Source organism: Mytilus californianus, unplaced genomic scaffold (assembly GCF_021869535.1).
Source record: "Mytilus californianus isolate M0D057914Y unplaced genomic scaffold, xbMytCali1.0.p SCAF_4, whole genome shotgun sequence".
Lineage (NCBI taxonomy): Eukaryota > Metazoa > Mollusca > Bivalvia > Mytilida > Mytilidae > Mytilus > Mytilus californianus.
Genome location: NW_026262690.1, coordinates 35,588,504 through 35,602,042, shown reverse-complemented (window position 1 = coordinate 35,602,042; position 13,539 = coordinate 35,588,504). Strand labels below are relative to the sequence as shown.

At 31.4% G+C, this 13,539-nt stretch overlaps 1 protein-coding gene across 1 annotated transcript in view; it reads left to right on the top strand.

The window, feature by feature from the left end:
- Positions 1–10,480: 10,480 nt before the first annotated feature.
- Positions 10,481–13,539, top strand: part of LOC127698218 (mis18-binding protein 1-like) — a 38,161-nt gene continuing 35,102 nt past the window's right edge. Inside the window, exons 1-3 of the mRNA XM_052201572.1 lie at positions 10,481–11,337; positions 11,736–11,866; positions 12,838–12,957. Of these exons, the coding sequence (XP_052057532.1) occupies positions 10,958–11,337; positions 11,736–11,866; positions 12,838–12,957 (631 nt within the window). The 5' untranslated portion in view covers positions 10,481–10,957. The remainder of the gene's footprint in view (positions 11,338–11,735; positions 11,867–12,837; positions 12,958–13,539) is intronic.

Sequence of the window (13,539 nt, the reverse complement as noted above, 5' to 3'; positions counted from 1 at the left end):
CGTCTTGAAAGGCTATTATAGTTTTTTTCTTTGACGCCTTACATCGGCAGGAAGGCGTCAAAGCAAAAATTTAAAATAGCCTTCCAAGACGTCATAATTATTTGGACTAGTCTGTATGATACTATTTGAAAAAACAAAATCGTAGTAATATTACTATTAGGCAGATGTGACCTGTGAAGAGGATGAAGTCTGAAGAAGCAATAATTCATATAGTGTTTGAAAGATCTGAGCAAGACTTTGATTATTCAGATGGTATTTTGATATTAATGACTAACAAATATACAATCGGTATTGCCGTAGCGAGGTGACATAATAAGTTATTTACAACGTAATATCCTGAGAACAAACAGATTTATCCCGATAACAAGATTTTTTATGGTGTTATACTACTTTTAACAATAATCAAGAATATTAATTAAAGATATTACTCGTTTTTACTCAATAGAAATGCAATTTTACTTCAAGAATTTGATTTTTATGAGTTGTATGCAAATTCCTTGTTGAAAACAATATGGAGGACATATTTTCCTGCCCTTTCTGACATGGTCAGGGGATATCTTCAACCCCCTTCATTTCATTAATTGCTAAGTATCCTAAACATTTTTCAGATCCCAGACCCTAAGCAATATATTATCTACCTTATGAATAATTACGTCCCCCATATTGTTTTCAACAAGGAATTTGCATACAAGACTTACAATTCGACTTCCTGAAAATAACTTGTACTTTTATTGATTATGAACGACTAAAACGTCTTAAACCTTATATTTGTATGCTGTTACACTAATTTATGCAGTATAACACCATGTAAAATCTTGTTATCGGGGCAAATCAGTTTGTTCTCGGGATATTATTTTGTTCTTGTTATTTACGGGAAATCGTGGTACCCTAATAAGTTAATGTCCCAGTGGATGCTTCATACATTACATATAGATGCCTTATGATATGAAGTTTCCGTCTGTCATATGTCCGTTGTCCTTGACCTCATTTTCATGGTTCAGTGACTTATTGAAAAAAAAATTCAGATTCTAATGTTAATTTCTCTCTTATGAGTAATAGGATAACTGTATTTGGTATGTGTGTACTTTGCAAGGTCCTCATTCCTGTCAGACAATTTTCACTTGAACTCGACCTCATTTCATGGATCAGTGAACAAGGTTAAGTTTTCGTGGTCATGTCTATATCTTAGATACTATAAGCAATTGGTCTACTATATTTGGTGTATGTAATGATTGTAAGGTTTACATGTCCAACTGGCAGGTGTCATCTGACCTTGACCTCATTTTCATGGTTCAGTGACAAATATTAAGTTTTTGTGCTTTGGGGGTTACACTAAAGACCTGAACATGGACCTGAATAGACCTGAAGATATACTATTCTATTTATTCAAATTACAATAACTTCTTTATTTTCCAATGGATTTTCTTCAAGCTAGAATTTTATTAAAGGTAAATTTCCATATTTTATTCGAAATAAAATGTTTCGTATAACAAACAAATTTTTGATTCCAAAACCTGGACCTGAACAAAGACATGAAAAGACCTGAACAGACCTGAAAATCTATGGTCAGACTTATTCAAACTCCAATAACTTTTTAAATATTCAATGGATTTCCTTTAAACTTTAGATTTTGTAAAATGAAAATTCATCATTTTGTTAAAATGAAAAATTAGATAATGAAAAATATGTTTTGGGTGCCAAAACTCGGACCCGAACGGTGAATTAAAAACCTGAATTGACCTAAAATTCCACTTATATATATTTTTTCAAACTTCATTTTCTTTTTTATCAAAGAATTTCTTTGAAATCAAGATTTTATTATAGTACAAATTGAATATTTTATCAAAAGAGAAAAAAAAAATTAATGACAAATATTATTTTGGTGACAAGAATTGGACCTGAACGGATAATTGAAAGACATGAATAAACCTGAAAATACATTCTTGAAGGCTGTACGGTGACCTATATATTTGTTAACGTCTATGTCGTTTGGTCTCTTGTGAGAGTTGTCTCATTGGCAATCATACCACATCTTCCTTTTTGTCGAGCCTTCGACTTTTGCGAAAAAGCGAGACATAGCGATCCTACATTCCGTCGGCGGCGGCGGCGTCCACAAATATTCACTCTGTGGTTAAAGTTTTTGAAATTTTAATAACTTTCTTAAACTATCCTGGATTTCTACCAAACTTGGACAGAAGCTTGTTTATGATCATAAGATAATATCCAAAAGTAAATTTTGTAAAAAAAAAATTCCATTTTTTCCGTATTTTACTTATAAATGGACTTAGTTTTTCTGCCAGGAAACATTACATTCACTCTGTGGTTAAAGTTTTTGAAATTTTAATAACTTTCTTAAACTATCCTGGATTTCTACCAAACTTGGAAAGAAGCTTGTTTATGATCATAAGATAGTATCCAGAAGTAAATTTTGTAAAAGAAAATAATCGTTTTTTCAGTATTTTACTTATAAATGGACTTAGTTTTTCTGCCAGTTAACATTACATTCACTCTGTGGTTAAAGTTTTTAAAATTTTAACAACTTTCTTAAACTATCTTGGATTTGTACCAAACTTGGACAGAAGCTTGTTTATGATTAAAAGCTAGTTTCTAGAAGGAAATTTTGTTAAAATTTTGTTCCATTTTTTCCGTATTTTACTTATAAATGGACTTAGTTTTTCTTCCAGTTAACATTACATACAGTCTGCAGTTTAAGTTTTTTAAACATTTATTAGATTCATAATCTATCCTGGATTTTTACCAAACTTGGACAGAAGCTACTTACAATCAAAAGATAGTATAGAGAGGAATATTTTTATTAATTTTTTTCCTCATTTTTGTTGAGCCTGCGATTAACAGCAAAAGTAGGCAAGACACTGGGTTCCGCGGAACCCTTACAAATTTTTTTATATTTATATTGTCTGTTTGTGACAAAACTCAGACCTGAAAGGATAATGAAAAGACCTGAATGACCCTGGATATATATTTAAATTCAACATAGCTTATAAAACATTTGCATTTTCATTCAAGAAGAGCCAAAAGAAACTTGCGATAAAAAATATTTAATTTTAGTGAATTAGCTAAAAATGAGCAGTTGTAAAAGTTTATAGTAAAATTTATAACTGAGCAATGTTTAGGTCGTGTAACAAGATCAAATGATAATCCAATTAAAAGATTAAAATGAAATGTTTATTTGGACAATGATCCAATTATCACATAATACAAGGTGTGAATTACAGCCGGCACACGTTCATGTAATTAATACATTCCAATCGACGAACACACTAGATTACATGGTTTATGTGCAAATGATACTTTTATTTTCAATATATAAATATAACAGTTTAAAACCTGTTTTTATAGAATTTTATATAAATACAATTTAAGTAAGTTAATTAGTTTGAATAATTTTCCACGGACATTCCTGTTTTCCCTTCAGGTCCAGGTTTCAACTGAACATGAACATGGTTTTTATCATTTAAAAAAGACCTGTATATATATAAAATCAGTCTTTCTCTTTAATATAATTTAATTTAGAATAAAATCAATTGAAAAATAAAAAAAGTTCTGTCAGTTCAAATACATCTATCCGTATTTTTAAGGCCCATTCAGGTCTTTTTATTTCCCTGTCAAGGTCCTATTTTTGGAACTAAACAAATATTTGTTATAAAATTCTCTTTTATTTCAATAAAATATCATACATTTCTGTTACAAAATTCAAATTTCAAGGAGATTGATTGAAAACTAAAACAGTTATAGAACTTGAATGAATCTGACCTGATATTTTCAGTTAATTAATTTCCCGTTCAGGTCCGAGTTCTGACACCTCAAAAATATTTTTCTAAATTTCTTTATAAATATTAATATGTTGAATTTTTCGTTTCACAAAATCTAAAATTGAAGGAAATCCATTGAAAAATAAAACCGTTATTGAAGTTTGAATAAGTCTGATCGCAGAATTTCAGGTTACGTTCAGGTCTTTTCATTTCTCCAATTAGGTCCGAGTTTTGGCATGAACAATTTGTTTTTTATTTAAAACATTTTAATTTTAATATCATGTGGATCGTTACCTTTAATAAAATTCTAACTTGAAGAAAATCCTTTGAAAAATAAAAAAAGTAATTCCTGCGAGTCTTGTATTGACACTTTCACAACTCATTCTTGGACAATTAGGGATCCAGTATTAAAATTTATAACTGGAGTTATAAATTAAAGGGAAACTCCGCAAAAAAATGAAAAATTGATGTTATGTTCATTATGTATAAAAAAGCACAAATTCATAAAAATTAAAGTTTTATTCTCCTGCATAAGATATCCTTATTGATTATAAATTGAGAATATCAATTCTCTACATGTAGCCATTTTGACGGCATCCGGGTTAATAAAAACCATGTGAATATCTATAAACCACAAAGTACCCAAACAAGCAGGGAAAACGTAGTAATTAAGTGTCAAAATCTCTTGTCAATCAAACGGTTGTTTAACCCAACTAGATAATGACGAAGGCATACAGTTTCATAGATCCTAAAAAAAGAATTATACCAGACATAGTTTCTACCTATCGGCAAGCTATTTTTATAATTAATTTCATATGGGATCCGGAACAAGTTTTTTTTTAAAATAACTATAGTCTGTCGTTTTTAAACTGTTTTTTTTTTTACTAAGTTTATGAAACAAATAAATGTGGGGGAATTATAGTTAAGATTACTTTTATAGATTCTCTCATAGTTCAAAGTAAAACTAGCGGTGTTCCGTGTAAATAAAGTTTTCAAAATCTGATTTTATGTAATACATTTATTTGATTTGGTCCTTCCCTAATTTGATCATCAGCACAGCTAGCGGAATTATTGCCAGAGGTATTGTGAGGTGACATGACCAGGTATTCAAGCGATTTCCTGTCAGGCTTAAAAACACTTATTACACAATTACGTAATGCAGGTTCATGCATCGCTTCACTGATGACCTTATATACATGTACCACTGTGTATAGATCAGTGTACACCGCTTGTAATTTGGAACTATCAGGTGTAATGTACATCATGTGTACATTTTGTTTGTCTTGAGTCCGACAGTGATACACGGGACATTTCTAAACTCATACGTGTAGGCAATTTTACTACCACTTGTTTATGAATAACAAATTCTGGTGTGATGAATGATATTTATGAAAATCTAAATAATTCCAACTACAGATTAGATTAGGGTAAAACTCTATTTAGATATTTTCCAATGGTAAGTAAAATATGGAAAATGTAAGTATGTACTCGTTGTTAACAATTATGGACATTTTGAAACATAAATATTTCTAGTATTTCACAAAAATGCACACAAATGTCGCTCATTGGTTAATACAGATAGAAAGTTACGGAACTATAGATAGTCGCACTTTGAAATATGTATATTGAAAAAAAGAAACCTCCAGAACAAATCTGATCTAAATTCAGATCAATCTCTAACTTGCTTTATTTCCTCAAAGTTATGAACATAAGTATAGTATAATCACAGATTTATATTTCAATTCGATTGTTCTAGACCAAATTAGGCCAAATAATTTTTGTGCGTACTATAACAACTAAAGCCGTAATTCCGCTGTAGTGCACGGATCACATCTATTTTAACATGTAGTTGAAAGAAAAATACCACCTAATTAAGTTTAAGAGTACACAACAACCCTATTTTTCTGCATTATACCTGAGACTACTATAACACAGTATAGTAGTCTCAGATTATACGCTCAGGAATATGTTTTACTATATTGGATTATTAGCAAATGCTATTTTTCAACTCTAGTCCTCAGCAAAAGCGCTGTTTTTTTTTTATCTGACAAGCTTAATTTCAGATTAAATTAAGTAAGGAGGCTATGAGTTATAATTCGGGTAGGTTTTGGCTGACTTGGTGTCATACCACCTGCCCTGTATTCGGTACTTTTTTCACAAAAATCATATAAATTTCAGCTCCTTCAGTTGCATATAAATATCATTATTCAAAATTTGTTTAACAACTTACACACCTAAGACGAATAGTAATGTATGGCTTAGTACAGCATGCAGGCATTAACCTATCATTCACAGAGATATGACCAGGGACATTGATACTACTATTGATTCTATTAGCTGAGTCTAGAAGTGATAATTTTATTACTAAAAGCTTAAGGAATTCAATTAATAACCTAATATACATGTACACATCTTTATTTCTTACCAGTTTAATATAATGAGTAAATATGAAACAAGAGTATATTTCGATTAAAGTGCCAAAATTCAATGCATCTATGTGTATGTTAGGAGTGCCCTAAAAGTGTAGTCCTCCATGCAAAGGGTCCCCTAAAAGTGTAGTCCTCTGTGCAAAGGGTACCCTTCAAGTGTAGCCAATCATGCTAAGAATGCCCTCTAAGAAAAAAATTACCCTGCCCTTTTCAAAAGCTGCAGGAAACTAATATTAAAAATTTATTTCTTAATAATTGAAAAGTAAAGACAATAAGATAATATACAATGAACAGTGATGACAATGACATACGGTATATAAAATGTTAATCAGGAAAAAAATCTTGCTGAATCTTGAAACGTTTTTCTTTATATATAGCACCACAGCAAAGTCTCATAAGATATCCAAGCCTCAAGTGACCAACACCTCTATCAACCAGTTCAACAATATTGTTTTAACTATTTTTTTAATCATGCACAACTTGCCAGAATATTCAACATGTTTAATGTGGGTAGTACATATATATGGTAGAAGTAGACGCCCTACATAGACCCTACATAATTAGCGTCATGACTGAGGGCTGAACAATAAATAACTTTACCAAATTGCTACAAAAAATTTAAAAAATGAAATATAGAAACATATCTGATGTTGGTCTTGTTGGTAGAAATTTTTTTTATGATGTTGACAAATGAATTATAACAATGTATGATATAATCAAAGAAAAGCTAGCTACAGGTCAATTTTTTTTTTTCATTATTAAATAATTATTTGATAAAAGATAATTATGATAAAATTTTGAAAATATTTCTTCACATAAATTTGATCTATAAGGAAGATCAGGGACAGAAAAAATGAAACCTTGCCAATAGGTGTGGAACTGGAAAAAGCTATCTTTTAACTCTGCAAAAAGTAACCACTGAACAGTATACTGATCATCAACGTCATATGCTATATTCTTCAAAACAGACAGGGCAGTTTTGAAAATAACTTGGCCTTCATATTTCTTATCTTCTTTTCTAGAAACTGAAAATATTGAAAAATTTGTCAGTGCAAAATCCCCTACTGGCCCTACATGTACAATTTGCTTTGCAACAGAATGAATATTGACATGCATGATGACCTGTGAAGTTGTGATTTCAAGTTTTGTGTGGATAAGGTAATTTCTGTTAGAGTGAAGTCCTTATCAAGATAGTTATTATAAATGTAGAGAATTTTATTAATTTTTATTTCAGATGAGTTACATAAAGGCTATAATAAATCCAAATAAAGGACCTCCAGATATGTTTGAAGAGTTGTATCAAAGAAGTCCAGTTCCTAAGGTATAGCTACTGTGTGATTTGGCTAATGAGAAATGGACATTTTCAAAATATATATACTGGTATTAATCAAACAAGTTATTGGAAGAATTCAACTTAAAAGTCATGTGTACACTTTTTTCCGACCTCAAAGAAGTAATGAAGGCATGCTGTTGCAGGTGTCAGCAACAAATAGGTGTCACAAAATAAAAACTCAAACTAAATTTTGAAAGCATTATTTGTATGCAGTACTTCCTGTTATTGCAATGATTAAACTTGCCTTTATACTGTCAATTTTCCAACAATCCCAACAGTACAATAATATCTGAAGTAACAACTTAGAAATGAGAAAAAGCTGACAAGAAATCATTAGATTCTTTGTTTAATTCGATAATGAACATAGTTGATATACGTATTCAACATTTTAAAGAACATCTTACTCCTAACAGCAACCATAATAGCCCAATTTCTCGTATCAAACATAAGCTAAAAGAACTCGCCAAGGAATTTGTTTTTATCCCGGCTGATAAGGCTGCTAACAATATCATTATTGTTTGACGTAAATTTTACATTGAGGTTCTAAAAAAGGAAATCACGATTTCACCAACATTCCAACTGACTCCATTTTCAAAAAAATGACATCTGTAACAAACATAAACTTTTAGCTACCTCTTTACAAGCAGAACCAAATACAATGAAAGTTCCAACTATGTACTGGCTTCCGAAGCTGCACAAAACTCCTTACATATATAGATTTATTTCGTCTTCAAGCCATTGTTCCACTACTAAACTATCTATTATACTTACTAGTACACTTGGTACAATAAAAAACCTGGTAATAAATTGTTAAAATAAGGCCTTTGAAAATAGTGGAATTAATAACTTTTGGAGTGTCAAAAATTCGTTGGAAGTACTTGATAAATTGCATGCTGCTATTTGGTGATTTTGAATCTGTTCAAAGTTTTGATTTTTCTACCCTATATACCACTTTGCCTCATAATCTTATCAAGAAAAAATTCACACACCTGATTAAATGGGCATTTAAAAAGTCGGAATGCGAATACATATGTTCGAACTCTTTTTTAGTAACAACAAACAAAAGAACTATGTCAATTGGACCTGCTTTGATACCATAACTCCCCTTGAATATTTACTAGATAACATTTTTGTTCGCTATGGAGATTCTGTATATCGTCAGGTTATCGGAATTCCCATAGGAACTAACTGTGCACCACTTATTGCGGACCTGTTTCTGTATTGTTATGAGTTACAATTTATGACTAAAATCAGCAAAGACCCATCGAAACAACATCTGATTCAAAAATTTAATAACACTTTTAGATATTTAGATGATATATTGGCTCTCAGTAATGACGACTTCAGTATGTACACTAAAGAGATTTATCCTACCGAACTGACTTTAAATAAAGCTAATACTTACAATGAACACTGCCCTTTCCTGGATCTTGATATCTATATCTTTAACGAGAAGCTGAATGCCAAAATTTATGATAAAAGAGATGATTTTTAATTCCTATTGTTAATTATCCATTTTTTTTTGTTGTTGTCTCTTTGACATATTCCCCATTTCCATTCTTAATTTTATTTTTATTAGATGGTGACGTTCCCTTGTCACCATCTTATGGTGTTTATATATCTCAACTTGTTCGATTCGCTCGTGTATGTAACAACGTATTTGATTTCAACGAAAGAAATCTCTGTATTACTGAAAAATTATTACACCAGGGTTTTCGATATCACAAACTAGTCAAAACATTTACTAAATTTTATCATCGGTACAAGGACATCATTTGTAAATATAAATCAACATGCAGACATCTTATACGTTCAGGTATTTCACATCCAATATTTTATGGTAATATTCTTTACAAAGCACAGAAATGTCGGCATTCACCTCAAAAGCTAACCAAACCTTTAAACAGACTTATTCGGAAGGGATATAGTTACGATACTGTTGTCAGGTCATTAAGGATTGCATAATTTGGTATCAATATTGATTGACTCATAGGGTCTTTGCATCGGAAATAAACACATTTATTCTAAAACCAGTTGTTGGGATGATACAGGTTATGTTCTTCTCATATATTTTATGATGGTATGATGCTAAACCCCTAACGGGAGGGGTTTGTACCTGATTTTCATATGATGAAGACATAATCTTTCAATCAGTTTAATTGAGGTTTGGAGCTGGCATGTCAGTAACTGCTAGTAGTCCTTTGTTAATTTATGTATCATTGTCATTTTGCTTAGTTTCTTTTGTTACCTTTTCTGACATCGGACTCAGACTTCTTTTAAACTGAGTTTTACTGTGCGTATTGCTATGTGTTTCTTTATTCTACATTGGCTAGAGGTATAGGGGGAGGGTTGTTATCTCACAAAACATGTTTAACCCCGCCGCATTTTTGCGCCTGTCCCAAGTCAGGAGCCTCTGGCCTTTGTTAGTCTTGTATGTTTTTTTAATTTTAGTTCCTTTATGTTTTGGAGTTTAGTGTGACGTCCATTTTCACTGAACCAGTACACAATTTTATTTAGTGGACAGCTGAGGACCACCTCTGGGTGCGGGATTTTCTCGTTGCGTTGAAGACCCATTGGTGGCCTTCGGCTGTTATCTGCTCTTTGGTAGGGTTGTTGTCTCTTTGACATATTCCCCATTTCCATTCTCAATTTTATTATTGTAATTTGTGCTTTGATTTCTTGTCAGATTATAAGTTTTATAAAGAAATAGTTTTTACATGTGATCAGAAACAAAGCATATATTTTAAACTATCTTTCATGATTTTATAAAAAAAAACCATGAAATTAATGGTAAACATTATTCTACTTGTGATTTTTAAAAGAAAATCCCTAATTAACCTTAAACTAAGGTACATGAAAGTAAAGAGTGTTGTATGTACAGTAATAGAGGCCATGATACAGTTTATATTGTTACTGATGTATCTATTTTTCAGAATCTTTTTTTGAATTCATCAGGAATCAGTGTTAATGCTTCAACACAGGGAGGATCAATACATGTACAGAAAAGTCAGATCTTTAATCAGTTGAAGTCACAAAATTCTTTTAAATCCCCTCCAGCTATTTATACCTCAAAAAGTTTTCATGAACAGAGTTTAAATAAACCAAATTACCCAACAAATCTTGATTTACCTAGACAAGGCAATGCTGTACAAATATCCAACACTGAAAGTTGCTACATACAAGTGAATGGCCCTAAAGACAATTTTGATGGAGATATAAGTAACAATAGTAGAATATCCTGGCAGAACAATACATTTCGTAGTGACATTCAAGACAAAAATAAACAAAACAGACTTGATGAAGTGGATGGGGTAGCCCATAAAAGTAGTGTTAGTTTTTCTCATAACAATTCAGTTCAGACTTCTGAATCTCACAGTGAAGACTTAACAGACAGGTCAGTAAGAAATTCTGCCAGAGCTTCTATGTCAGCTGCAGCTATATTTAAAAAGATAAAACTTTCATCCCCAAGTAAAGAATTAGAAAGCATTTCTATTGAAAACCAGGAAAACCAAGATCCTGAATCAAGTTCAAACGCCAGTTCAAATGATTATGGTTATCCTATAGAAGTGAATATTCAGACTAGGAAGGAGGTAACACATGTAGGGGCAATGAATCGTCAAGAGGACTCTATACAAGAGGCACCATTTGAAAGAGTTACGAATCGGAATGATATAATGCAGGACCATGGTTTACAGATATGTAAGGATGATGAAGAACTGGACACTTCCATATACAAACTTTATAGCTGGATCATCAAACCTATCCCTGAAGTTAAAGGGATCTGTGTTGAAGGGAAAAAGAAGTAAGTCATGTCTAGATAACAAAAAAAACAATTGTTGTACAGGGTACATTTTTGTAAGTGTTCTTCCCACTAACTTCATATAGCATCCTTGTGAACAGAGAATTTTGAAACTCTATCTTGTATCCAGAAATTATAGCATCACAATCTTTAAGAAAATCATTTCAGATAGCAACACATTCCAGCAATTTAGCATCACATTACAGATACATAAAATATGACTGGGAATCACATTAAAGATACATACAATATGACTGGGCATCACATTCAGGCAATTTAGCATCACATTACAGATACTTAAAATATGACTGGACATCACACTCAGGCAATTTAGCATAACATTACAGATAGTTATAATATGACTAGGCATCATGTATCTTACAGATTTATTTTATTTTCAGTCCAAATGATGATCAGTTTTTTCAAAGTAGTATCGTGACAACCCGTATTAAGAAGAATGTAGTGAGAACATTAAATGGATCAAAGTATAGATTGATTGGGAATATTGAAAAACTTGATGCTTTGGATGCAGGTATATTTATTCACCATCTTTAATTTACATCTTTTTTCTACTGTAAAATTGGTATTAATATTGATTTTTGTTTGTCACATACATAAAAGCAGTTTTTGTGATTGATGGAAAAATGGAGAGAAAAATCAGTGAAATTAAAACAATAGAGATCCTAAAAAAGAAAAGCAACCTAAACAGACTGGTCAATACTGTATAAGGTCAACTATGCCTTAGGGAGGTGTAACTTAAGTTTAAGCACAATTACATAGTTTTGCAAACTAAATATTTACTGACATAATGTAATATTTAATTCATGCCAATATCAAAGCACTGGCTAACAGGTGGATGGTATGCTCTATGACTGACAAAGTTGTAGTAAAAAACGTATGGTATGAATTCCATGTGCACGCCACATGTTTCTGTATTAACCTTCATCAGGTACACTCAGGACCAAAAGTTTGGAATGCAGATTTTCAAAACATTTTTTGTTAAACAAAGATATATTGCAAAATATCCACATGTTAAAAACTTGGTATATACATGTACCTTACATATCACATCACTCTTATTATACCCCCGTTTTAAAAAAGTGGGGGTATACTGTTTTACCTCTGTCTGTCCGTCAGTCCATCCATCAGTCCGTCCATCCATCCCATGAATATATTTCGTCACACCTTTCTCAGGAACTACATTACAAGGATTTCTGAAATTTGGTTTCAGGGTTTATATGAGTCAGCTATACCGTGTGATGCGTTTTCAGATTCATCACTCAACAACTTCCTGTTTACCTTATACTTGTAGCGGGTGGGGGTATCATTAGTGAGCAGTAGCTCACAGATTCACTTGTTTTGTTTGAAATAAATCCTTTTATTAAAAATTTGAAAAAATCTTTTTCATTTACAAAAAGTATTTTTCATATATCATGGATATAGTACAAACTAAAATTAACTTTGGAATATTAAAACATTTAATAAGATTTTATTTACTTGTAGGTATTACTGATGATGTTGTGAAAGTCTTTATTAAAGGTTTCCCACTTCAATGGAAAGCCAAAATCTCAGAGTACTTTGATAAGGTGAAATTTGTTGATGAGACACAAAAAACACTTGATGGTAAGTTTGATCATTTTAATACAGGGTAGTGATTGTACATATAAAAGTAAGGCTTAACAAAAATATTTGTATTGTTACCAGACCAGTACTGACTTTACTGTAGTATTTTTACAAACATGGCATCAGAAAATACCAAGACCTTGTTGATAAATATTCCGTATCAACTTCACAAATAATACATGATGGTCTTGATATATAGATTCTAGGTACTGATGTTGTTTATCATCTTAATTACGTGTTATAGTGTTCTTTTATTTGTCTTTGTAAATTATTAATGTTTACCGTTTGGTCCATTTTTGGTCATATCCTTTAGACATGGCTCGGTACTTGTACATCCCGCCATTGTGTTGTTGTCATTTTTTGTATGCTTGTGTTTCAATGTTGCGTATGTGCTTTGTCTATATGCCATTTTGTTTTTCTTTGTTGACATATTTGGTTTTTTTTTATAGTGATTGCAATTGAGATTATAGCACAATGTTGAATGCTGTACCCCTATTTTTGACATTTTTACCTATTATGTCTGTTTGTTTTGTTCACACATTGTTGTCAATATAATGGAATTTTATGCAACTGTCATACAAG